At 44.3% G+C, this 27,773-nt stretch overlaps 1 protein-coding gene across 1 annotated transcript; it reads left to right on the top strand.

Annotated features, from left to right (window-relative positions):
* Positions 1-24,754: 24,754 nt before the first annotated feature.
* Positions 24,755-27,158, top strand: LOC127344455 (ras-related protein Rab2BV). Its single transcript, XM_051370736.2, has 2 exons — positions 24,755-25,070; positions 26,373-27,158. Exons 1-2 carry the CDS (start codon positions 24,906-24,908, stop codon positions 26,853-26,855), a joined length of 648 nt encoding a protein of 215 aa, XP_051226696.1. The 5' UTR covers positions 24,755-24,905; the 3' UTR covers positions 26,856-27,158.
* The last annotated feature ends 615 nt before the right edge of the window (positions 27,159-27,773 follow it).

The following is a 27,773-nucleotide window of genomic DNA, read 5'->3' as shown; positions in this document are numbered from 1 at the left end:
TTCCACCACAGCCTATGAGATGCACATACTCGGTCTAATTACTCGAAAACATAATATGAATAGACACATGAATTGAAGGCTTGAAGCATATATAATTATATATAAATAAACAAAGAAAGATTGTATGATCCTTGTGTGTTTTAGGCTCCTCTAAAACAAGCTTCAATAGATTATCATTTGGATTAATAGATAGATAAATGGACATGATTATAGCTCATGCCTCGTGATAATATAGCTTGTGAGGTAAAGAACTAAATATAGCTCATGCCTCGTGATAATATACATATCAAGATTAACATATGCTATCTTCATCTTTATTTGTTAGTCGACTAAGTGAGGGCATTGTGGTTCGTTCAAATTCTGAAAATGCATATGTGTCTTATAATTTTATGTAAAAACCTCAGGGCTTATTTGATTCACATCACTTAAAAATATAAGAATAGGAAAAACACCTGGATTTTTTTTTTTGAAAATGTGTTGTGTATTAATCAGATAACAAAGGTTTGGTTACAAACTTTCAAGGTCGCTTTCGACACGCAAGTCCGCACCACACCTTGTAAAACCCCATCACACAACACACTATGGCTAAATTGACATAAACCATGAGCTACATTATTACAAGATCTGCTAACTTTGGATAGGATAAATTGTAGATATGTAGGTTTCATCCTTTTGAAGTCCTTTGAAATGAAACATAGCTCATACCTGACCCTGATGTCATCCTCGAAAGCCTCAATAACAACAACACAATCAGTTTCAATAACTAGGTTCAAAGCGCTATTAGCAGCACCCAGTTTAAAACCTTCCAGGCACGCAATAGCTTCTTCCATTCCAGCACTTTGGCAATTTTGTATAACTCCCCAAGCGGACAGAATAGTATCTCCAAGATGATTTTGAATGATCGCCCCCAGCTGCCCTTCTTATTGTCCACCAGGAAACTGGCATCAACATTACACTTTTCCACCCATCAGGAGGCTTCTCCCAGGTTTTACCTTTCTGTTTCTCCACGTTTAATTTGGAGAAATCACATTCAAGCTTGGTGGAATATCTATTTTTATTTTACCCTTTCTATCCACCACTATATCCCCCTTCTTCAAATTCTGCAATGTAGCTAGATAGTTCTGTAAGAAACTAATCGAATTGTAATATATAGAAATCTTACCATCACTGAAGATCATATTATTTCTATGATGCCAAGCCCTCCACCAGATAAACATGAGTTTGTCCCTCATGTCTTTATTCAGTTTGTCATGAAGGACCAGAACCCAATCATCTCATGTACACCAAAGATCATTCTCACAAGGTAACTTCCAGCTATTGGCTAGACCTTGTCTAATTTCCATTGCGTGGGCGCACTTCATAGTTGCATGGTACAATGTTTCCTCTTCCATACCGCAAATGGTACAAATAGGGAGCATATTTGGGATTCTTTTACTTCTATTAACTTGCACTGCTAAACTATTTGTTGCAAGCTTCCACGTGAAAATCTTCACCTTTGGGGAAACATTTGCCTTCCAAATAGTATTCCAAAGTTCCCTATCTCCACTATTGTTTCCACTAGAATTTGGAGGATTATATAACTTGAGATCAAGTGCCAGATTGTACGCACTCTTCACACTAAACATTCCATGTTTTTCAGCAGTCCATGCAATGAAATCCTCCTCATCATTCCTTGGCAGTCGGATCTTCAAAATTTCTTCAGCATCATGGTCCATAAAGATATCCCTGATCAAATTCTCCTTCCATGTTCTATCCTCATGGTTGATTATTTTATCCACTTTTCTGAGTTTGGAGTTTGATAAATTTGCACTAACTTTCATATCTCCCCTCGGAATCTAATTATCTCTCCAGATTCTTACTTTCTTTTCATTTTCTATACGCCAGACCATGCCCTTCTTCAACAGGTCCAAGCCGTGAGTAATTCCTTGCCAACATGGAGAAGCATTCCTAATGAAGGTGGTATCAGTTAATTCTCCATTTGGATAATATTTCGCTTTTAATACCCTAGCGCAAAGGCTATCTGGGTAAGCAATTAGGCGCCAAGCCTGCCTAGCTAGGACAGCCTGGTTAAAGAGGTGTGTAAGGGTATTTCACCCTTATCCATTATTTTGGTATCTATGACACCGTGCTAGAGTATTTGGACTAATACATGCCTACAAGATGACTTTCAGGTATTAGCCAAAGAGGTATGATGGTGTAGCAATGGAACAAAAGGCAACGGGAGACCCCCCCAATTCGACGAAAAATCAGCTAGTTTTTCTGAGCCAGGCCGGTCACAGATCCGGTCGGACCGGCCCTGGCACCGGGCAGCCCGGTCGCCAACCGGACCCTGGACCGGTGCCATCCGGGCGACATCCAGTAAAGAAATGAAGCCATCCGGCACGCGTCCGGTCACCAGCCCGGTTTCGGACCGGCTGCTCCGGTCCACGGCCGGCTCGACCGGGCGCTGACCAGCGGCCCGGTCAGCAACCGGTTTCTGCGCCTGTGACATCCGGGCCACATCCAGTAAGCCCAGAAGCCTGCCCGGTCAAGTCCCGGTCCCAGCTCCGGTTGGAAACCGGCCGGCCCGGTCTGTGGCCCGGTCTGACCGGGCTGTGGACCGGCCTGTCCGGCGCAAAATCCGGTTGACCGGGTTCCTCGAAGAATCTGCTGATGTGGCAAGTGACCAACGGCCGTATTTAGAAGAACACTATAAATAGGTCTTCTCCTACCTCTGAACAGTTAGGCACTACACTACAAACTGTTCTTGAGCTCTCTCTCTCATACTCCATTGCTAGAAACACCAAAAGCCTCAGATCTCCCTCCTCCTCCACTCAAACTCAAATCCTTCCGGGGAATCATTAGAGGAGGACCCGATCTACCGTTCTACCAAGCCAAATCTCATTCCCCCTTGTATTCATTGAGAAGCTTGCTTCCTAGGGTTCCTTGGAAACCCTAGGTAGGCAAAAGGAGTCCGGAAGCATCCGGGCTGTGGATTTGCTCCGGGCAAGATTGTGAAGGTTTGGAGGCTACCTCAAAGTCTACCACAAGTGAGTGAGCTATTCCTTCGTGGGATAGGCTCCGGAGAATAGGGTGAGCCTTCGTGGCGCGGGGAATCCTTCGTGGGACCTCCACTCCTCCAAACGTGACGTACCTTGTTGCAAAGCAAGGGAACACGGGAATACATCCTCGTCTCCGCGTGCTATCGGTTATCTCTAACCGAACTCCTTACTTGTGATTTAATCACTGTGAGAGCCTTCGTGCTCGAGTTAGTTGTATCCTCATATAGGTTGCTTCACCTAGTTTGCATTAGGCTCATCTTTATATTCCGCAAAGCCTAATATTGCAAAGAAAGAATTAAAATCAGAGAAACCTATTCACCCCCTCTAGGTTTACCATCTCTATACTTTCAATTGGTATCGTAGCACGGACTCTTATTAAGGGCTTCACCGCCTTAAGAGTGAGATGGATAAACTCTTCGAGGGTCTAGATGAAGACTCTAACCTTTCGGTTAAAGAGATGAAATCTAGATTCTTGGCATATGAGGCCGAGAAGAAGAAAAAGGAGGATGAGCTACAAAACCAAATGGCGTAAATGACTGCCATGCTTAAGAACCTAGCTGCGGGTGGAACTTCTAGTGGGGCTTCGGTCTCTAAGGAGTCCTACCATGATGTTAACTATAACTATCCTAGAAACACTTCACCCATGCCTCATATAAACCATAGTGGGACCGTTCCCCATTACGATGGAACTCACTTTCCACATTGGAAATCTGCTATGGAATCTCATATTCGCAGTGCAGGTGTGGAGCTATGGGAGCTCATTGTTCATGGATATCCGGAGCCACAAGATCCCACTCGGTTGACCTCCACCGAGTTCTACAACCGTCAACTCAATGCATCCGCACGTGACAAGATTAGAAGTGGCATCAACCGCAAGCTTCTTGATCAAGTCGATGACATTGTCTCCGCTAAAGAGTTGTGGGATCGGATCGTAGTACTACAAGAGGGAACCGATTTGATCCAATCAGCTCTCTATGAGACCGCAAAGCAAGAGGCCTACCAATTCATGATTCGAGATGGAGAATCCATATTTGATGCCTATGCTAGGCTTGGTGCTCTGAAAGTAAGGGTCAAGGGACTTGGTGTTGAGAAGTACAATGACGGATTTGAGATGAACGAAGCCTTCATAAAATCCAAGGTCATTGCTATGATTGCCGTCAAACAAGAAGACACCAACCTTGGACTCAACTTGCAAATCATGACCAAGAGTGCCGATCTCAACTCCGATGATCTTGTCTCCTATGTGGCCGCCAATGAAAGCATGGCCAAAGCCGGGAAGAGGCTCAAGGCAATGAACCGTGTTGATGAAGCCTCACACAACCATGAAGCGTCACACAACCTTGCTCTCAAAGCTAGAGCCGACCATGAAAGCAAAGAAGACTATGAGATTGAAGAAGATGAAGAGATGACTTCAACTAGTGACATTGCTACCGACTTTGCTTTCTTTGCCAAGAAGTACAAGGCAAAGTTCCCAATGCTCCTCAATGACAAGAAGAAGAAGAGAACTTGCTACAATTGTGATGAAGATAACCACTTTGCAAATGAGTGCCCTTATGAGAAAAGGGTAGACAAGCCAAAGTTCATCAAAGGGGTCAAACCAAGATTGAAGCCGAACCCAATCAACGATCGGTACAAGAAGAACAAGGGAAGAGCTTTTGTTGGGGCCGAGTACTTGTCCGATGAAGAAGAGGAAGATGAGGAGAAGGAGGCGGAGTGGCCGGTTTAGCATACTCTAAGCCCGGGTCACTCTTCACATATGACTACTCCAAAGATTACTCCACGGAGAATGATGTTGGCTCTTCCTTCATGGCAAGAACAACTCAAGATGATGACTCCGATGACTCTCCCTCCTCTCCAATCATTGGCTCTTGTCTTATGGCAAGGGAAACCAAGGTAATGGAACCTCCACCTTCCCTATCTAGTGTTCTTGACGATGAAAACGAAGATCAAGAAGAATTAACTATGCTTAAGGAACTCTATGATGTTAGATGCACCCTTCGTGGTGAAGCTCTTGTCAAGTTTGATTTCTTGATGGACTCACTCAAAGAAAAGGATGAGTCCATTGAGGAATTAGAATATCAATTGAATGAGAAGGAACGGAGATTCAATCTCCTAAGACAAGAGCTAAAAACCGAAAGGTGCATATCTCAAGGCCTTAAGCAACAAATTGAAACTTATGAACTTGATAAAGTTAAGGACCTAGAAACTATTGATAGGGCTCAATTATTGACCCAAGAGCTCAATGCTTCAAAGGAGGAACTTGAAGTTGCTCATGCTTCTCTCACTAGGGATCTTGACCACCTTGAAAGAGCTAACAAGCTTGTCAAGGATGAGCTCAAGAAACTTGGAGAGAATCATGATCTACTTCAAGAATCCTACAAAAAGGCTCTTGGATCAATGAAGGATCCCATTGATGTTGAAAAGCTTGCTTGTTCCTCCATTTCCTTTACTAGTGAGCATGCTAAACTTGTTGAGGAACATGTTCGTTTACAAGAGGAACTTTCTTTGCATGTTGAGACCAATGCATATCTTGAATCCTTGGTGACCAAATATGGTCTTGACTATCATCCTAATGAATCTTCTTGTGAGCAAGCATCTATTCTTGAGGAAAATGTTAGGCTAACAAAGGAACTTGCAAAGTTCACCACCGCCAAGAACAAGATGGGATTGGATGACCTCTTGAGTAAGCAAAGGTCAAACAATCAAAAGTATGGACTTGGATATACTCCCAAGTCTCACAAGAAGAACAACTACAAGAAGGAGAAACCCGCTCAAGATAAGAACAAGAAGGTCACTAACAATGGCAAAGCCTCAAAGGGCAAAGCCACTAGTGGTGCCCACGGGGCCAAACGATCACTATGCATTATTTGTTGATTATTATGGTGATGTCTATGCTAACTATGTTGGCCCTCCTAATGGCTATGCTTATAGAGAGTACTCAATTTGGGTACCAAAAGATATTGTTGCCATTGCAAAGGAACCCATTAATCGATGGGTTCCTAAATCCTCTACTTGATCTTGTAGGGGTATTCCTCCGGTGGTCCAAAATGGGTGTTTGATAGTGGATGCACCAATCATATGACCGGAGGAAAAGGTGTGCTTGATCAATTCATTGAAGATATCCACAAGAAGTCAAGCATTACCTTTGGTGACAACTCAAAGGGAAAGGTACTTGGATATGGCAAGGTAGCAATCTCTAAGGACTTGTGCCTTGAGACGGTTATGCTTGTTGAACACCTTGGCTATAACTTACTTTCTATATATCATCTTGCCGATGCCGGTTACAATTCATATTTCACTAAATATTATGTGCAAGTCTTTAGGAGTGACAATCTCAAATTGGTCCTTGTTGGATTTGTGGAGAACAACCTTTATGTGGTTGACCTCTCGAAAGAGAGCCCCTCCTTCTCCACATGTCTAATGGCGGCCAAGCATGACGAAGGATGGTTGTGGCATCGCCGCCTTGGTCATGTTAACATGAGGAATCTTAAACAACTCCTAAAGGGTGAACATATTGTGGGACTAACCGGTGTTTCTTTTGAGAAAGATCGTGTTTGTAGTGCATGTGTAGCCGGAAAGCAACTCAAGAAGAAGCATCCCATCAAGAGTATTGTTACCACATCTAGGCCTTTGGAGCTCCTTCATTTGGACCTTTTTGGGCCATCACACTATGATACTCTTGGTGGAAGCAAGTATGGACTTGTCATTGTTGATGATTACTCAAGATACTCTTGGGTCTTTCTCCTTAAGTCTAAGGACGAGACCCATAGAGAGTTCATCACCTTCGCCAAGAAAGCTCAACGTATGTATGAATCCGAGATCAAGGCAATTAGGACCGACAATGGCACCGAGTTCAAGAACTACACTATGCAAGAGTTTGTGGATGATGAGGGCATCAAGCATGAGTTTTCGGCGCCATACACCCCTCAACAAAATGGTGTTGTTGAAAGGAAGAACCGGACTATCATTGAGATGGCAAGAACCATGTTGAGTGAATTCAACTCACCCCACAACTTTTGGGGAGAAGCCATCTCTACGGCCGTCCACTACTCCAACCGGCTCTTCCTCCGTCCCCTCCACAACAAAACCCCATACGAGCTCCTTACCGGTAACAAGCCTAATGTCATGTATATTCGTGTCTTTGGATGCAAATGCCTTGTTAAGAACAACAAAGGAAAGCTCGGTAAATTTGAAACTAGAACCATAGAGGGTATATTTGTTGGATATGCGGAGAACTCTCACGCCTATAGATACTACAACCGGTCCTCGGGACTATTGAAGTATCTTGTGACGTGGTGTTCTTGGAGGATAATGGCTCCCAAGTGGAGCAAGTTGTTCCATGTGTTGCGGGTAATGATGTTGATCCATCTAGTGCCATCAAGCATATGGGCATTGGACACATCCGGCCCATGGAGGTTCATAACGATGATCAAGATGATGGAGTAGATGTCTCAAGCACGCCACAAGTAGAGCCTAGCTCAACTCAAGCCGAACCATCAAGTGCAACTCAAGAACCATCCTCCACTCAAGATGAGTCTCAATCCGAAGAACAAGAAGAAGATCCTCATTCCATGGAGCAAGATCATGATGACGATCAAGAAACATCCTCTACTCATGATCAAGCTCAAGTGGTCCCTCATGATCAAGTACTTGCAAGAGATGAATTCATTGATCATGAAGGAACCATTCGGAAGATCAAGGCCGCTACAAGGGCAAGTGACATGAAAGTGGATCAAGTCCTTGGTAGCATCTCAAGAGGAGTGGTAACTCGTAGACACCATGCATTACTTATCACTTATTGTCAACATCATGCTTTTGTGTCTAGTTTTGAACCACTTAAGGTACATGAAGCCTTGGTTGATCCGGATTGGGTAATTGCCATGCAAGAAGAATTGGAGTGTTTCACTCGTAATGAAGTATGGTCTCTAGTTGAGAGACCCAAGGATCATCGCATCAATGTCATTGGGACCAAATGGGTATTCAAGAACAAGCAAGATGAGAATGGCATTGTTATACGAAACAAAGCAAGGTTAGTGGCGCAAGGGTTTGCCCAAATAGAAGGTATGGATTTTGAGGATACCTTTGCGCCGGTAGCCCGTCTTGAAGCTATTCGTCTTTTGCTTGCATTTGCATCTTTCCACAATTTCAAATTATATCAAATGGATGTGAAAAGTGCATTTTTGAATGGTCCCCTAAAAGAAACCGCATATGTGGCTCAACCCCCGGGTTTCGAAGACCCATGCCGACCCAACCACGTGTATTTACTCCATAAGGCACTCTACGGTCTCAAGCAAGCTCCACGTGCTTGGTATGAGTTCCTTAGGGATTTCTTACTACATGATGGGTTTTGCATGGGTACGGTCGATTCCACCCTTTTCACCAAGCGGGTTAAAGGGGGTGGCCTCTTTATATGTCAAATATATGTTGATGATATTATTTTTGGTGGAACTAACCCCAATCATAACAAAGCTTTTGAGCTATTGATGACTAGGAAATTTGAGATGTCCATGATGGGAGAGTTGAAGTTCTTTCTAGGCTTCCAAGTGAGGCAACTTGCAAAAGGCACCTTCATCTCTCAAGAAAAGTATGTGAAGGACATGCTCAAGAAATTCAACATGACCAATGCAAGTCCAATGAAGACACCCATGCCCGTAAAGGGGCAACTTGGTTCATGTGACGGTGAGAAGGATGTGGACATAAAGGTATACCGCTCCATGATAGGATCCTTGCTCTACCTTTGTGCCTCTAGGCCGGATATCATGCTAAGTGTAGGGATGTGTGCTCGTTTTCAATCCGCTCCCAAGGAGAGCCATTTAGTGGCGGTCAAACGGATACTAAGATACCTTGTTCTCACTCCTACTCTCGGGCTATGGTATCCAAAGGGGTCAACCTTTGAACTCATTGGCTATTCGGATTCCGATTGGGCCGGTGATAAGGTTGATCGGAAGTCTACCTCCGGGCTTGCCAATTTATTGGCCGGTCATTGGTGAGTTGGTCATCCAAGAAACAAAACTCCACCGCCCTATCCACCGCCGAAGCCGAATACATATCCGCGGCATCTTGTTGCACTCAATTGTTATGGATGAAGCAAACCTTGAAAGACTATGGTGTGTCTCTTGGTACGGTGCCTCTTCTTTGTGACAATGAAAGTGCAATAAAGATCGCCAACAACCCGGTTCAACATTGTCGCACCAAACATATTGACATTCGCCATCACTTCCTACGTGATCATGTTGCCAATAAGGATATTGATCTCACTCATGTGGGAACAACCTACCAATTGGCGGATATTTTCACTAAGCCTTTGGATGAAGCCCGCTTTGTTAACTTAAGAGGAGAACTTGGTATTCTTGATCCTAAAAACTTGGATTGATTAACTTCTTGCACTATATTCTTGCATTTATCTTGCTATCTAGCTTAGAGGCATAGCACATATGGGGATAGTCATCTTACCATGTCTTGGTATGATGCATACCTATGTGTGCAACATAAATAGACCCAATGTCATTATATGGACCCAAGCATGTCTCTTCGAGGTCTCATGACATTTGCGCTTTCACATAGGGGGAGTAATCCCCCGCCCCTCATTGAGCCTTCATTACAACTTAATTTGACTATATAAGGCCAAATGATCTTATTGCAAAAACTATTTCAAAATGCTCTTATGATTCTTGATATACTTCGAATCATGCCCATTGTAGCTATTTGTATCTTGTTTGCATTTTCACTCCAATGGGTATGCCTAGAGAACTTTGTGTTTTCCAATCCCATGTCTATGCTCATCTCATCATTATCTATCTATCTATATGTACATGTCATCATATGAGCACTCACACACATTTACACAAAGAATAGGGGCAAAACGAGGCAAAATGACACATTTTTGGGAAAAGCATCTACGGCCGGTCAACGGCCCGGTCGGACCGGCTTTGTGCGCCGGGTCGTCCGATCCAGCAGCCCGGTTGACCGGGTGCCCGACCGGCCGTGCGGGCTGTTATGATTTGAAGAGGATACCCCTTGGGGATCTTCTTCCTCATTATCCCCCACCTCTCCAACCTCCATGGCCGCCGCCTCCACCATCTCCACCACATCCTAGGCACTTCCCACCACTAGATTCTCCCCAAACTTCACACAAACATAGATCGGGATCTCGCAAGCATCTTCACCAAAGCATTTGGTCCCTCTCAAGCTAGTTTGGGAGATCGTGAGGATTTGGTCCTCAAGCCTTCTTCACGAGTTCCTCTTGCTCACTTGGGCCAAGAGGACAATGTCTTCGGGTAAATCTTTCTCCCTATCCCTCTCCCTCTTGCTTTCCCTCCCACATTGCTCATTTTTGAGGAAAGTTGAGAAAAATTAGGGTTAGGGTTAGGGTTAGTAAGTCCTCATGCCACCTAGTGTGTCACACCCCTCCTATGCACATTGTTCACTCTCCTGGTATAATCTATGTTCAAGTTTGTGAGTTTTGCATGATTTTATGTCGAATTTCTGGGCAAACGTTACAACTCAGCATGACCCGGTCCACAGCCCGGTCGACCGGCCTCTCGACCGGCTGGTCCGGCGCACAGCCCGGTCAAACCGGATGGCCAACCGGCTCGTCCGGTCTGTCGTCCGGTCGGACCGGCTCCTGCGCCGGCTCGCTCAGCTTTTTCGCATGATCTCGTCGAGACACTTGAACCTAGGCTATGCTTTTGGCTTCCTCACATATGCTGATGACATGTACACTTACCTCCTTGCTATCCTCTCCCTATTATGCTGATTCACAGGTGATGAATGGACTGAAGCGAACCCTGGCCATGTTGCCAAGAGAGGGAGGAGCTCCGGGGTTCCACCCCGGCGCTCTACTAGTCGTGATCCTCTGACTAGGGGTGGCAGCTCAACTGGAGGCCGAATCAAGAAATCTGCCAATAAGAGGAAAGATAAAGAGGCAGCACAGGATGGTGATGAGGTACTGCCAGATTTCCATGTTGGCAGTGTGCATATTGGGGCATGGAGAAGACTCAGAGAGTCCAACCCCTATCGCTTTGCGGAACCCACTTACACAGGTGGAGATCAATTCTTCTGGACCAACACACAGCAAGTCATGTGGGAAGAATTCTATGACTCCCGCGAGTACATGAAGAAGGCACCATTGTTATGCCCAAGGCCATCAAGGATGTCATTGGAATGTATGAAGCCACCAAGTTCCGCTTTGTGGTTGCGACCTTGAGGCGGATGGGGTTGTATGATCTTATGTGCTTGACACCTACTGATGGGTGCTATTGTCCAACCTTGGTGAGACAGTTCCACTGCACAGTCTTTTTCCATGATGATGCAGCTCGGACTATGACTTGGATGACGGGCAAACAGCAATACACTTGCAACTATCTTGATTTCTGTGAAGCCTTGGGGTTTGGTGGCGGGCGTACTTCTGGCTTCAAGATATATTCTCAGCAGAAGTTCAACCGTGGGGACATTGCTGGTTGCTATCCGCCGGAGCCCACACCTGGACCTCCCACCATATCCGGGATGTACTACTCCTACCTCTTGCTTGCCAAGCTCTTCCGTGAGACTCTCATCAGCAAGTCCGGCGATACAAGTGAATGCCGTGCATACCATCTGAACTTGATGTACTATTGTCTCCCGGAGCACCGGCAACCTATTGATGGCTGTGATCTCATCTACTGCGAGTTACGGCGCTGTGTTCGCGAGAGGTTGACTCCTAACCTTGCCCAGTACGTTCAGCTGCTCATCAACAAGGTTGTGCCCGCACCTCTCAATGTTTTAGGTGAGCGGGTCAGGATGGAAGCCTTCAAAATCCCTGCCCAAGGTGATAACCCGGATGTTCCGGAAATGATGCCTTCTGAGCGCCGGTCCAAGGCACGCCATGACCATGCTAGCTCCAGCTCCTCTCGTCGCCCCCCGCGGGGTGTCGCACGGTTCTTCTCTCGCTTATGGCGAGATGTGCAAAACTACACATGATGTTGCACATCAAAGTCTCGCTTTGAACCAAGAGACAAGGAGGCGCCAAAATGAGTTCATGGCTGCTAGGAATGTGCCTATCCCTCCTCCTGGCCCTGAGTTGGAGCCTGTCCATGCACAAGACTGGGAGATGCCTCCTCTCACTGATGAGATGTTCCAGAACTTTGATCCTTCTCTGTACTTTGGTGGTAGATTTGCTCATGCACCTCCTGCTGATGATGATGATGAAGAGGATGATGACGGTAATGAGGATGATGATGAAGAGGATGATGATGAGGATGATGATGACGAGGATGACGATGGGGATGGTGATGGCGACTCTCCATCCGCGGTGCCCCACTTCTATTGATGGGACGCTAGCATCTCTCCTCTTTTCTTCGCCTTTTTGGTGTTCCGATGCCAAAGGGGGAGAAGAGAGTAGAGTCTAGAATTACGGGGTTCTTTCGTTGTCACAAGCCATGGGAGTTGCTTTATTTGGATTTTATATGGCTTGTGCGTATTTGCTTTGATTTCTCAAGAACCATTTGCTACTTTGAATGATTCATGTAATATGTATGGACGACTATTATGTGTGCTACTCTATGTTAGGATAATCATGCTTTATGCTTATATATGTTGATATACTTGTCCATACCATGCTTGTTTCCTAAAGATATTGGGGGAGCTTCTCATATTCCACAAATGGTGCACTTTGCATTCAAACGCAAACTCTCCAAGTGCACACATTATGGGGGAGCTGTCGTAATATCTTCTATGGAATCAAGGTTTAGAGCTTATCATAATATCTATGTGTTACTCTAGCTCGGTTTGTCATCGTATACCAAAAAGGGGGAGATTGTAAGGGTATTTCACCCTTATCCATTATTTTGGTATCTATGACACCGTGCTAGAGTATTTGGACTAATACATGCCTACAAGATGACTTTCAGGTATTAGCCAAAGAGGTATGATGGTGTAGCAATGGAACAAAAGGCAACGTGAGACCCCCAATTCGACGAAAAATCAGCTAGTTTTTACGAGCCGAGGCCGGTCCACGGATCCGGTCGGACCGGCCCTGGCACCGGGCAGCCCGGTCGCCAACCGGACCCTGGACCGGTGCCATCCGGGCGACATCCAGTAAAGAAATGAAGCCATCCGGCACGCGTCCGGTCACCAGCCCGGTTTCGGACCGGCTGCTCCGGTCCACGGCCCGGTCGGCCAGGCGCTGACCGAGCGGCCGGTCAGCAACCGGTTTCTTTTGTGACATCCGGGCCACATCCGGTAAGCCGAAGCCTGCCCGGTCAAGTCCCGGTCCCAGCTCGGTTGGAAACCGGCCGGCCGATACGTGGCCGGTCGGCCGAGCTGTGGACCGCCTGTCCGGCGCAACATCCGGTTGACCGGGTTCCTCGAAGAATCTGCTGATGTGGCAAGTGACCAACGGCCGTATTTAGAAGAACACTATAAATAGGTCTTCTCCTACCTCTGAACAGTTAGGCACTACACTACAAACTGTTCTTGAGCTCTCTCTCTCATACTCCATTGCTAGAAACACCAAAAGCCTCAGATCTCCCTCCTCCTCCACTCAAACTCAAATCCTTCCGGGGAATCATTAGAGGAGGACCCGATCTACCGTTCTACCAAGCCAAATCTCATTCCCCCTTGTATTCATTGAGAAGCTTGCTTCCTAGGGTTCCTTGGAAACCCTAGGTAGGCAAAAGGAGTCCGGAAGCATCCGGGCTGTGGATTTGCTCCGGGCAAGATTGTGAAGGTTTGGAGGCTACCTCAAAGTCTACCACAAGTGAGTGAGCTATTCCTTCGTGGGATAGGCTCCGGAGAATAGGGTGAGCCTTCGTGGCGCGGGGAATCCTTCGTGGGACCTCCACTCCTCCAAACGTGACGTACCTTGTTGCAAAGCAAGGGAACACGGGAATACATCCTCGTCTCCGCGTGCTATCGGTTATCTCTAACCGAACTCCTTACTTGTGATTTAATCGCTGTGAGAGCCTTCGTGCTCGAGTTAGTTGTATCCTCATATAGGTTGCTTCACCTAGTTTGCATTAGGCTCATCTTTATATTCCGCAAAGCCTAATATTGCAAAGAAAGAATTAAAATCTGTAGAAACCTATTCACCCCCCCCCCTCTAGGTTTACCATCTCTATACTTTCAAGGTGTAAGTCTCTAAATCCCATTCCCCCCCTGTCCTTTTCTTCTTGTTACTTTATCCTAGCTTATCCAATGCATTCTTCTTCCATCCTTCTCTTCATCCCACCAGAAGTCTCTGGTTAACTTCATCAGATCTTCATACAATCCGTCTGAGAAGTTAAACACACTCATAGCATAGGTAGTAATGGCTTGTATTACAGATTTGATCAAGACATCTGTCAGAGACACTCTTTTTGATCTTCTCCTTTACTGGCTGAAATATGACATCTTTCATACGTCTTTCAAGGACGGGTAGACCAAGATATTTCTCTTCAAATCCTACTATTTGGATGTCCAAAATGGATGCCACTACTTGACCTTGATTTTATGTACACTTGTTCCCTAGTAGCAGAGATCACTTACCAGGGCTAAGGCGCTGGCTAGTTGCTTTATTTGCTTGATCTGCACTTGCCTCAAAGAACAAAAGATTACCATCTGCAAATAAAAGATGTGATATACCTGGACTACGTCTGCACACCTTCAGATCTTTAATTTGCCCCTTGTCGATTTCATCTTGTAACAACCTTGATAAATCATCGCCCACAAGAAGGAGAGGTATGGTGATGATGGATTACCTTGCCGAAGACCTCGCGTCAGCATAAACTTCTCCAAGACATTTCCATTGAACCTGACATAGTAAGTGACAGTTCTCACACAAGGCATAACCTAAGAAATCCACTCTACAAAACCCAGTTTTTTTTAGAATTTCTTCCAAGTAATTCAAGTCTACCATGTCGTAGGCCTTGGTCAGATCTAATTTGTACCCGCAGAATTTACTTTTCCCATCATTGCTTTTCTGTAGAGCATGAATGCATTCAAAAGCTAATAACGCATTGTCAGTAATTAAGTGACCAGGGATGAAGGCACTCTAGTTCGGAGCTATGATGTCTTGTAGAATAGGTCTAAGTCTATTTACCAAGCATTTAGAAACAATTTTATATATAACACTACACAGACTAATGGGTCTGCAATCTTTTAAGCACATATGATTTTTATTTATTTGGAATAAGAACTATGATAGTATCATTTATGCCCTCCGGCATAATCCCAGACTTGAAGAACTCCTTTACAAATTACAACCTCCATAGTGAGGCACATTCAAAATAGCAGATTTTAAATAGTGATGCGCATTCAAAATAGCAGATTTTAAAACACATGGAAAAATCATATGAGGTTTTTGAATCACATCAATATGGTAAAAACACATGGGTTCGAGTAACAATGCTCCATAGCTAATTAGATGGGTCCCATCAATGATACATGCATCATGCTTTGCCTCGATCCTACGCTTAGTAAACAAAGAAAGTCTTAATATATGTTAATTAATTGCTATATGTTTTCCCCTTCAAATGACATTCAAAGGATTTTGTTGGTGCTTTTCTTTTTCCTCATCCTACGAATGAGACAATGCTTCAAGGACCAATTATATGAATCACAATGTTTTAGTTTTCCTACATTTTACTTTAAATCAAACAAGTCATTATCAATTTTTGTATTGGTAAAGAGAAGGCCCCACTCGATCTTCAAAGGTCAGGACCGTCTTTGTTAATTAACTTAGCTTCCATGTTAGCATTTTTCCTAGGTGGCATGTTCTATCGTGAGAGAAAGGGGCATTGAACCGGTGCAAATTAGCAAAGCAATCATATAATCTAAAACCTGGTTGTACACATTCTCTTTCGAAAGAACGAGATTCGATCCCATTTTGATCGCACTTATTTTTAATGTTTGCATTTCCAATCCACGAGACCCTATTCGATTTAGAGATGCAACATCTTTAAATAGATTCTAGAACATCTATACATGGAAGCAACACAAGTTCATTGGAGATTAGTTTTTCTACCATGTATGCTAGTGCATGTGTCCACCATCCTTTGTTAACTAAAGATACGTGCCAGGTTTCCTAGGTGTTACATAATGTTTTGTTGGGTTTCTTCTGGCTTCCCAGTGTGTGTACTACCTGCGTCCACATTTACACGGCACACAAGTATTATGAGATTTAATTTTGACCATTGATTTGACTAATAACATGTGGGTTATGCACTACCAGATAACATTTGTAATGGTCTATTTTTATGACATATAATTCTTATATAGTACATCCACCGTCCATAAAAATATCGGAGATTTATTTAAATTAAGATGTATCTATACATTGAAGAATGTCTAGATACATTTAAATTTAGACAAACTGGTGACAGCTTTTTATAGATAGAACTAGTATTATGGATAAAATTGATGGCCAAACCTAGTACATGCAAAGTCTAAAGACGCCGGGAAGGAAGAGTGCATGGTAGGGTTTTACTATAGTTTGACACTTTGACCGTGTACATTTTGTTTAGAAATGTATCCTAATGTTTCGCCCCGTCGAGCGGTAGACAACATTCCTCAACTTCATCGCAAAGAGGATCATGTCTCAGTGCGGGAACTACCAGATAGGGAGATTCTCATTTGCATGATGCATCACGCCCATGTGCTCACACCACTTTGACTTTACAATTGGAGCAGAATCCATGGATGGGGGCAGAGCATATACCAAAGCCCTTGTCCATTGCGCCCTTTGACCTCAGCTCCGACGAGGACGATTCCATTCCCTGCTCCAGCGACGTCGATGCCCGGCCTTATCGGCGCCTCTTCTTTCCCCCGTTCTCCAACCCAGGCCCCCCAGCTCGCCATTGCCATACCGACCGAATATCCAGTGACTCAACCTCCATCTTTCCGTGATTCCAACAGCTTTCCTCTGGACAAGTCAACAAGTGTCGCCGGAGCTAGCTGTTCGAGCTAAGCGATGATGTAGGTAGAAGGATCCAGTTCTTCTTCAGAAAAGATATAGGAGGAAGCTAGGAGGATACTGCAGGCAACTTGCCATGTTTCATCAACCCAAGAGTTGGAGTCTGCGACGACACAAACACAAGGCCGTCAGCGTGGCATACGTCGCACGGTCTACGCACGGCAAGCCAGCGCACGCACGGCATGGCGCATCTATGGTTCTAGGAGGAGTAGCATTTTATCTGCAATGACTGGAGTATGACTGTGTACGTGTGGTCCGTGTCGTGTGGAGGCCGGCCTAAATTCGCCTATACGGCACGCGGCTGGACTGAATTGGATTTTGGGATGTTCAGAGAAGTTGGCCGAACTGTTCTTGCTTGTTGCCTGTCGTGCCCCTATTGGCGGCTTCAGAGTTCAGAGCGGTGATTATCACCAGCTCGACTCTACCCAGACCGAGCTAACCAAGCTACTGACTACTGAGCCAACCAACTATGAGTGCTTCCAAGGAGTGACAGGCGTCTTGTCTAATCCCGGCGCCACATGAGCATGACACGTCGGCGCCGCCCTAGCAGCGGCGGCGACCGGAGACTGGATTACGATATTATTATTATCTGAAGTGGATCAGTTGTGTGATCCTGAAAGGAAGAAGATGCCGCTTTCGAAGAGCGCAGAGAACATCAGCGAAAATTCTTCAGAGCATGATGCACGCACGCACCCGCCCCGAGGTTCATCCTTATCCCGTTTAGCCCATGATTCCGGCGCGCTGATTTCAGCCTGTCAAGGTCAAAGCTCCAACCAAAACCAAGAACGGTCGTCAGACGTAGGCAGTGCCTCAAGCTCGCAATGGCGCGCGCTTGGGGCAGCGGGGCCATGGACGAAGGATCGACGTGAAACCGGCAGCCACCGCGCGTCTATCCACACGACCGATTCGCTCCCGATCGTGATCATTTCCCCTTACCACACCGTCGCGCTTTTAGCAGCCAATAATTTCGGCCTCGCATCTTTACGGGTGAACAAGTATCGGCCGCGGTGGCGGGCGGGTGCACGCCGACGTGTCAGCGATGCGGCAAGATACTCCTGGTAGGGCCGCCGCCGCCCGCGCGCTTTCTATCCTGTTCGCCACGGACGGCGACGGCACGGGCGGGCGGGCGCCGGTGACGACGCCGAGTGCGGATGCCGCTGCGGCCTGCGGGCGGGAGGGCGGAACCTGAGCCCGTCGCTCTCCGGTGGGGGGTCGCGCGGCGAAAAGGGCGGAGATCAGATTAGCATGCTCCGGGAAAGCGCCGAGCGCACCCGGAAGAGAGGATCAAGAGCGAGCTAGCTGGGGAATTAGTTGTGGATCGGGAAGTGACGTCGCGTCCATGGTCGACACAACAACTTGCTGCCGCTTTGTTGCAGATAAGAAACGAATTCAACGCCGAGCTTGTTGGCGAACGAGGTGGGAATGAAGATTGTAGGAGACGTCTCGTCTTGCTCCGGCCAGGCGCACGGGCGGCTGGAGTGATTTCGTGGAAAGGTGCTAGTGGCTCTCAGGACTGATGCATGTGCTTAAATCGGGTTCGGGAAGCAGCGAGCGAGCTCTCTGTTCGACATGCCTTCGCTGGCGGTTGCTTGAATTTATTTCTCGATTGTTGACAAGTTTTACATGATCAAATCTACAGTTGCACGAAAATCCTGGCACAAATTATGTCATAGATACTAGTACAATATAATATATGATGTTAAAAATCAACCATATTTCGATTGACTCATTTCAGAAAAGTGAAAAGTGCAACTCGTTTCAGAAGAGTGCAACTATCTAAACCGTGGTTACACTTTTTTTGGGTGACTCGGACATAAAAAATATCATTAAACTGAGATTTAGGAAAACCTTACATAGATGACACGACGGTGAGGTGTGACCACTTAACAATTACCATATTGCGTTGCATAAATATATTTGAAAGCATTGTATGAAGGAATTACAGAGAGAACAACCAACAAGGGTTGAGCTTTCTAAGTGTCTCAACAGTGTGTTGCCTTAGATGTACGAAAGCACACCACTAGAAATAACGTAGAAAACACCATAATGTATTTGGACTGCACAAAGTTTAAATGAGACCGCAAAAACAAATACATAATAAAAAAAACCACAAGTAAAAATGACCAAGGAGGCAAAGAAAAAGGAACTAAAAGGGAAAACCTGTGAAAGAGGGACCAAAGGGAAAGAACATCGAGAAAAAATAACCAAAGGAAAAATAATGCGAGGAAAATGTTCAAAATTAAGCAACCCAACCAATATTAGATGCAGACCCTACACCACGTACTTTATTTTAATTTTGTATCTTGTACACATATATTTATTTGATTGTCAACTTTTCACGCAAGGTGAAATAATAGGCTTTGAGTATAAAATAATGTATGCATAACATATCCTGGATATCATAGTTTAACTCTCTCACATATCTATTAGTGGTAACTTCTTTACATTCTTCTAAGCGGAAATGAAACGTCTGATTTTCTAATGATATCACTATTCTTTACTATTATATCGCAGTTGAGGATGGTGTGTCACTTTAACATTAAATATTCAAGACATCCACACCTTACGTCCAAGTATCCACGGTCAAATATCAACATCGAAATTGCAAGAGCTATAACAACGAAATTGCCACCACACCGGATTAGCGAAACGTTTTCTTTCTTTTCCCCTCTCTCACCTTACGCTTAGGGTTTCCTGCCTTGAAATGACCCGCCGCCGCATACCCACCGCCGCCCCCGAGCTACCGACGATCCACCTCACGGTGCCTCCGCGAACTCCTTGCATCCCCTTCCGAGCATATCTCTGTGCTGCTGCAGTTGCGAACGAGGAGACGAGGCCGAGTGCTCGGACTATGCCGCTAATTCCCCGCCTTCCTGATTTTTCGCCCTCACACATGAACAATCCTTACAGTCATCTTCTTCGTGCAGCCTGCCTGCCGATGCTTCTACCCCTCCGAGCATCGACCGTCCTATCTTCATCGTCGCTTCCTGGATTTTGCACCCTGCCGCTGAAACAATGAACAAGGGAGGAGAACTAGATCTTCCGTGTCCGCCATCCGAGCATGACCGGCCAAACTGGCGATCCCACATCCCGAAGCCGGAGCAGGTATGGAGGCGGTGGAGCACCAGGTATGCCTCTACGAGCTCCTTCTATACTACCGTCGTTCTGCTTGTTGCGTTACTACCGCAAGTACATACTGCAGCTATGCGGCGTGGCCCTATCTGAACTGCTCTGCTTTGTGCTGTGATTGGAATTTAGGACTTATGAATCTGTGGTTGTGTCGTTGTTGGTTGGCGTTCTGGATGGGAAGTACAGAATCAGGGAACCACAAATTACTAGCATGTTTGCTTGCAGACTAGAACCGAATTTCATAGAGAGGTGCCATTGCTATGAAAATGTCAAGCATATAGTAAGTAGTAAAGCAGCAACAGGCTAGCGTAAAATCAAAAAATATCAGCTGCTATCCCCTAGATTCCATGGTCAAGATGAATAGTACTACAAGACTCTGGTGCAAGGCCATATAAAAGAATAGAGATAGACAGTGTCCATTCTATGTACTAGAAGATTTTGGGAAGAGAGGAGCTGATCTTTGGGGAGGAGTGACGGGGATACAGGAAAACACGACGTAACCGTCTGTTGAGAGCTCAATTTTGTCCAAATTTCGTGCGTTGTTATCTTTCCTGAAGAACCTACATATTAAGTAAGAGAGAGGTGATCAAGAACCTGAATGCAAGCCTCTTGCAATTGTTATCTTCCCTGAATTCCTCTTTTAGTTTACATGACATATATAGAAGGTAAATTCTGGGTTCCATCGATAAATTTGATGATGTTGAATCCAGAAGCATCATTCTAGAGCAGGTATGTGGTGTTAAACGACTTCTGAATGATATTTATATGTATCATTGAATCACAAGTCATCTCTAAACATGGTGACCATATTCAGAAAGAAGTCTCTAATATCGTAAATGCGGACAATGTATTGTGTATTCAGTTTGTAGCGTCTACTTGTCTTATGTCCATGTCAACTTCCTCACTTGGATTCCGTTGTTGGAAGTAGTCTTGGTTTTCAGTTGATATTTAACGCAGGGATTGTGCGAACTTTAGCTTTTTGTCTTAATTGTGGGGTATCTAATGCCATCCATCCATGGTGGCATTAAGTTGTACAAGACTGATGTTAATTTTGAACTATTCTCAGGGTTTCGTGCATTGCTGTTTTTTTTCCTCTTCTCCACCTCCACATCATAGTTTCTAAGGCACTTTATCATGAAAATTTGTCATTGTATTTCCTGAAATCCGTTGGAGCTAAACCTCTTTTCTGCCAATATTGCTAAATTGCTTTGATAGGTTCGGATGATAGCAGGGAATTCTTGCTCTTGGGAATTCTCAGCTGTGTGGGCAGTACAAGGAGTGGGCTGGTGCCTAGCAGTGGCACAAAAGATAACACATGGGGCTAAAGATAGACTCGAATATTCAGAACTGACTCAGGGTGAGGGTATTGTGGAAATGATCACTGATGTGTGCAGTTGAGACATGGCAGTATCGGAAGTTTAGCTGCATTAAGCTCTGGACTTCTGTTACGTCTCCTTTTCTTTTCTTTGTTTCCTTGATTTTAATTGCATAATCCTGATAAGATGTTTTGGATTCATTCGCTGTACAAATAGAAGAATTTAAATGTATGTATTACTGCATGCTCCTCTCAAATATGTTGTTTGCAGGGATCCTTGGTCATTACTCCAATGCCTTAACAACCTTCAGGAGCTCAGTATCAGGTACATGTTTAGATTGGTGTTGAATATCTTCGGTTTGCTATCTGTTAATAAGTATTTGGGGTTAGATCCTACCTCTTCAATTGAATGGTACATTGGTGTGTTTGCAATCCAGCAAGGGAGTGGAGGCTGCAAGGTTTCCTTCCCCGGCGTGCTCTGATGGGCTCCTTGTCAGGCAGTGACAACCATGTGTCAGCGGTGCTGAGTTCTAGCACGAGGCGAGCGCGTGGGCTGGAGGACCAAGAAGAGGCAGCTTTTCTGGTTGAAGGACTACACCAACTAGAGTAGTCACTGTTTCTCAGGTGGAGGATAGCATAGGACTACACCAACTAGAGTAGTCACTGCTTCTTAGGTGGATGACAGTAGGCCTTTGATAAGGAGGCAATTAATCAATTTTCATTTTCTCGGCACCAGTTCTGGCTATTTTAACATGCTTGACACTATTTCTTCACCTATTCCAACCGCAGGAAGCAGCTGTGGCTTGCAGTCACAGGCAACTTCCCTGGCACATGTAATGCCCACTGAATTTGTTATTATATGATTTTTCATATGAATTATGTTTACAATTAAATTATTATACTTATTTTTATAAGTATTATGTTTACATGTCCACTAAATTTGAAAAGACCGTAACAATGTATGGGCATTCAATTAGTCTTCTAAACATTGCAATTTTGAAACAAAGTCTACCATAGTAAAAAAACAAAAAATTCCTCAAAACAAATCTTTTTAAAAATATCGAGTAGTAGGATCGTCATGACTTTTTTTCTGACATGGAACCTTTGCCACACTGAAGATAAAAACCTCACAATTTTTTTAGATAAAACAGTTACTTTCTTCACTTAAAAAAATGTTTAGGAAAAAATCTCCTACTTGTAAAAATATGGTTAGCTCTTTAGTTAATAAGTAGCAAAAACTAGAAATAACTATTTCCTAATGTAGAATTTTTTTTGAGTAGCGGATATGAGCCACACACACCTAGGGCTAAGACTACACTAGTCATTCACTATGTTGCCCAAATATTATACCCTATATAAAAGTAAATCAGTTTATCACCCCTCTCCAAGATTTGGGTACTCTAGATGTGTGAATTATCGCTTCATTCATCTAGACGTAGTTTGACGTGTGACTCCATTAGTTCTGGTTTCTTTGATCTAATGATTATGTGTTGTTTTCTTTTTTTGATCGATAGTATTAGTAAACAATCATCAATTGTAACTATTTTTTCTAGTACTTAAATAGGTGAATATCAAATATTATTTATACATATTTTTTCATCGATATACCATTATACTTTCTAATTCTTTTTTGATGTTCCATCTTACACCAATAGTTGTTTATTTTTTCATTATTATATTTTTTGTTATAGTATTATTAATAGGGTTTTGTTTTGATTTTAATACACACATTTGTTTCATTCCATCAAAAAAATAGACTCATGTCGGGAAATTATAATATTATGGGATGCAAATACACACACTGAGTAGCGTGTTTTATCTTTGAATTATTTTTTTATCATTGGATCTGGAACACTAAAGAAAATCCTTTGAGTCGGACCCCCTACATCTAAGAAAATCAGAACGTCAACATTGCTCACCCATAGAATTTTTGTGTAACTCATATGGATTTACTATTTTACATTTGTAAAAAAGTTGATATATATAATATAATATCATTAAATATCATAGTAGGGTGAGAGTACTTTTGTGTGGAAAGTTTCAATACATATATACGGTTGATTATTTTAGGTGAAAGTAAATAGAAAATTCTAGTGTATATTTGGTGTCAAGTGCTCTGTCCTCAACTCGCTAGTGATTTTTTGATTATCACTGGCTTAATACTAGTGTGCTATTATGGAATAACAATCAAGATTCTACATCATAAATATGTGAGGTGAAAGACACATGCAGTTATCAACTATGTCTCGATATCTTCCTCTCATTTTCTTCTGTGAAGTCAACAACCACACTACTCTCTTTGCTCCATATATCCATCTTGGTAGTTATTTTGTATCATGCGCTACGCATCCAATTCACGTGTCTTGCTTACTCCAACCTCTGTGTTATTTGGCCATAGAAAATAGATCTTCCATATATGCTACCACTTCAGAGGAGAATCCAAACCGTAATGCGAGGAGTTGCTCGATCGGGGTAGCCGGCCTAGGCTCCGCCACATGATCCAATCAACCCCCAGGCAAAGTAGGTATTAATATTTTTAATTAGACTAAATCACATACTAAACACAACTCATTCTCTAACACTTGGGCAAAAAAGTATCTACACGCCCAAGGCCATGGCCCGGTTTGCCTAGGGTGTGGCTCAAGGACTTTTTTGGTTGTCTTTTGGCTAAATATCCAGTATGTTGCTACAGATCGAGATATTTATCTTTCATCAAGAAACACAAGTATTTTGATCTTTTCTTTCTCAAACCTCATTGTTTTCTCAGTAAGTAATATTTCATGTTTCATCTATAGCTCTATTTCTATACCATGCAAAAAAAAAATACAATGGTTCAACAACCTAGCTCTCAGCAATTGTTACCATTTTTTACTACTATATACTAAACCATGGTGGATGTTAATTTTGCAAAAAAAAAATCAAAACTAGGGATGTTTAGCCCATTTTTTCATACTAGTTCCGGCTTGGCCGGTCCAAATGCAACACATTATGATCTCTACCGGGCCGACCTGGACAGGCCGACTGAAGCCCGGATGAGAGAGCAGGCCACACGGCTGATTGAGCTCCGCTCGCGCATCCAAGCCCACGAGCCTCCAAGCCGAAGCCTCGCGTGTCCACCGACCACGCACACGGCAGTACGGCACACATTCCCATTCCCAAGATCTCGTCGGATCTGACAGCACGGGCGGCAACGAAAAAGAAAAGAAACGCCAGCCGTCGATCGGCTGGCCTCGAGATAGCAATGACAATCCGCTCGCCAAAGCCGGGGCCAGCTCAGCGCGAGATCCCCCCATTCCTTTCCTTTCCTTCCACCAGTTTCCTGGCGGTTCCTTTCTCGGATCTCTGCCCCCACCTCCCACCGCCAGGCGATCTCCCTCCCTCCCGTTCGTCCGCGTCGCATCCTCGTCAGGAGGAGGAGGAGGACAGATTTCTCCCGGTCCTGCTGATCGGCTCATTGGCCCGGTGATCGGGTGAGGGGGAAGGGGAGGCGGCGATGGCGCACCGGGTGGACAACGAGTACGACTACCTCTTCAAGATCGTGCTCATCGGCGACTCCGGCGTCGGCAAGTCCAACATCCTCTCCCGCTTCACCCGCAACGAGTTCTGCCTCGAGTCCAAGTCCACCATCGGCGTCGAGTTCGCCACACGGACCCTGCAGGTCAGACCCCTCCCCCACCCCGCGATCTCACCTCCATATATCGTCGCTGTTTCGTAGTTGGTTCCGCCCACGTACGAGGCACGGCTACAATCCGAATTGAAAATGCCGTCCGTGGCGTCGTTCAACCTAGCACGGGAGGATTTGCGGGTTGGCCTGCTGAACAGGGCATTTGGTTGAATTTGCAGTACAATGTTGTCACGGTCTTCTACTCTTGTGGGTAGCACGGGAGATCTAGGTGAATGAGTAAATGATTGTGTGGTAAAGGCCGCAGGACACCTAGCATAGGTCAATGCTTTTCCGGTGGCATGGACAATCTATGCGGTGCATTTTTTTTTGTTGCATGACACTGACGCGACATGATGATGCCGTGAAATTCCAAATATATGCTTTCTTAACGCCTTTTTTGCGTTTTGATAAAAATGAAATTTACCCGTTGGGGTGGCATGATTTCAGTTTTCTCTTTAAGAAGATACTAGTAGATAATCTTGTCATTGCGTTATTGTTCAGAAATTAAAGGTAACTGTACCATTAGTACTTGCTTATTGCCTTATCATTATCATGTTTGCATTGCGCTTGAAGGGAATAATATGTAATAACATCGGTAGACGAAACATCGATTGACGTTTCACCGTACGCTAGAGCAGAGTCTTGGCCCGGGAGCTGTTTGATTCACAAGCCTTGCATCAAGAAGTAGTGCTGGGTAAACTAACATTCATTGGTAGAACAGGTACCTTCTTTTGAATAGTATTACGGTACTGAGCACCACCATTTGACCAGCATTACAAATCATGTGCAATTTGCCACGACGGTGGAAATGACATTTCTCTGTCTCTTCTCCTTGGTTGATTTACTGAATAACTGTGTGTAGCTCATTATCTCAGGTGATCTAAGGTGTTATCCCTATACTTCTATTTGAGCAAATATCATAAGTACTTGTCAAGTACATCCCCATGTTTTTATAAGCAGTAGTACATATTGTCATCTGTTTTAATAAATGAACTTTAGCAAAAAAGAAAAAAAAGTAGTAAGAGAATTCACTTGCTTCCTGTAACTTTTCAATCAGGATATAGTAATAACTGGAGATTTAGTACATTTGTATCCTTCCCTTGATATGTGCTCTGATGATATCCTGGGAACACTTGTTTGCATACTGACATTATTGCAATGTAAACAAACATTCAGAAGGGTTAATGTAGATCTTAGTATTAGAATAGTACTCATTTCCTGTTGGTGCCCTATACTGCGATAAAAGCCATATGTATCTAGTGCAGCTCAGCAAAAGTTTAATTTGTTTTGATACAGATAGAAGGGAAAACTGTGAAGGCGCAGATATGGGACACAGCGGGTCAGGAGAGATACCGTGCAATTACTAGTGCTTATTACAGGGGTGCTGTTGGAGCTCTCCTAGTCTTTGACATAACAAAGAGGCAGACCTTTGATAATGTTCAAAGGTGGCTCCGCGAACTCCGGGATCATGCAGATGCCAACATAGTTGTCATGATGGTCGGGAATAAGTCAGACTTGAACCACTTAAGATCAGTCCCTGAGGAAGACAGCAAAGAATTTTCTGAGAAAGAAGGCCTTTCATTCCTTGAGACATCTGCGATGGAGGCAATCAATGTTGAGAAGGCATTCCACACTGTATTGAGTGAAATTCACCAGATTGTCAGCAAAAAAGCACTTGCTGCTCAGGAGTCGGCTGCGAATGGGCGTTCGATGCAAGGAACTACTATTAACGTTGCTGAACCATCCGCCAACACGAAAGGTTCTTGCTGTTCCAGTTGAAGAGTTCGTTCGGCTGGAAGTGATCTTTGGAAACGTTTGTTTCTGCAGAGACCACCTGGACCATGACATATTAGGCTGTAGCTTGGTTTCAGATATTCTTCTTTCTCATCCTGATGCCCATGACTGGTAATTCCTATCGGAAGAAAACCTTTTACCATACTCTATAACCTGCCTCCATCAAATCATTCTCATTCTGTATCTTACTTTTAACTATCATCGATTTCACTTGTACACTCAGAAATCGAACATGTTGTAACAATGATTATTTCCTCTTAACGACAATAATAATTGTTCATGATATTAGTATGATGTTGAATTTCGTTACAATGGCACGCACTGATGACGTGTCTGGGAATTTTCTACGCCTTATTACTTTTTTTTTGCCTTGAAAGGGTGCAAAATTTAGCTGATGATCAAACGATTTCCATGCAAGTTGGGATTAGAAGCTATGGCGAACGCACAGCCCACTTTTGGCTGGGTGCTTGAGAAATTCTCGACTTATCATCGATCAAAACAAGGAATAGTTCATTATTTGTTTCACAATGGGCCTTTGGACCGGATAGGCTGACGGGCCGGGCATTGTTGGTTTTGGAGTTGCCTTCCGTTAGTGGCCCAACCTCAGTTAATTACTTGTTTGTTTGCTAAGAGGAGCAGCACGCCAGCACCACGTAGTAACTAGGGCTAGAAGATGGTAGAGGAATATACATGGGAGCATCTGCTGTTGTTTATGAGGGGCTCACAGTTGCTGCAAGTCTGGAAGCTTTCGCATGCAATGAGGCCATCTCTCTAGCGCTTGACCTCCACGTTCAGAAAATTCAGATTTCCTTTGATTGCTTGGAGGTTATCCAAAACTTGAAGAATAGGGTGCCAGGCCGGTATGTGATGGTTCTTCGGAAAATAGAGCAGAGAAGTTTAGCA

The sequence above is a fragment of the Lolium perenne genome, chromosome 3 (assembly GCF_019359855.2).
Source record: "Lolium perenne isolate Kyuss_39 chromosome 3, Kyuss_2.0, whole genome shotgun sequence".
In the NCBI taxonomy this organism is placed as follows: domain Eukaryota; kingdom Viridiplantae; phylum Streptophyta; class Magnoliopsida; order Poales; family Poaceae; genus Lolium; species Lolium perenne.
Note: the sequence above shows the minus strand (reverse complement) of the source record. Positions and strands in the feature narration are given on the sequence as shown.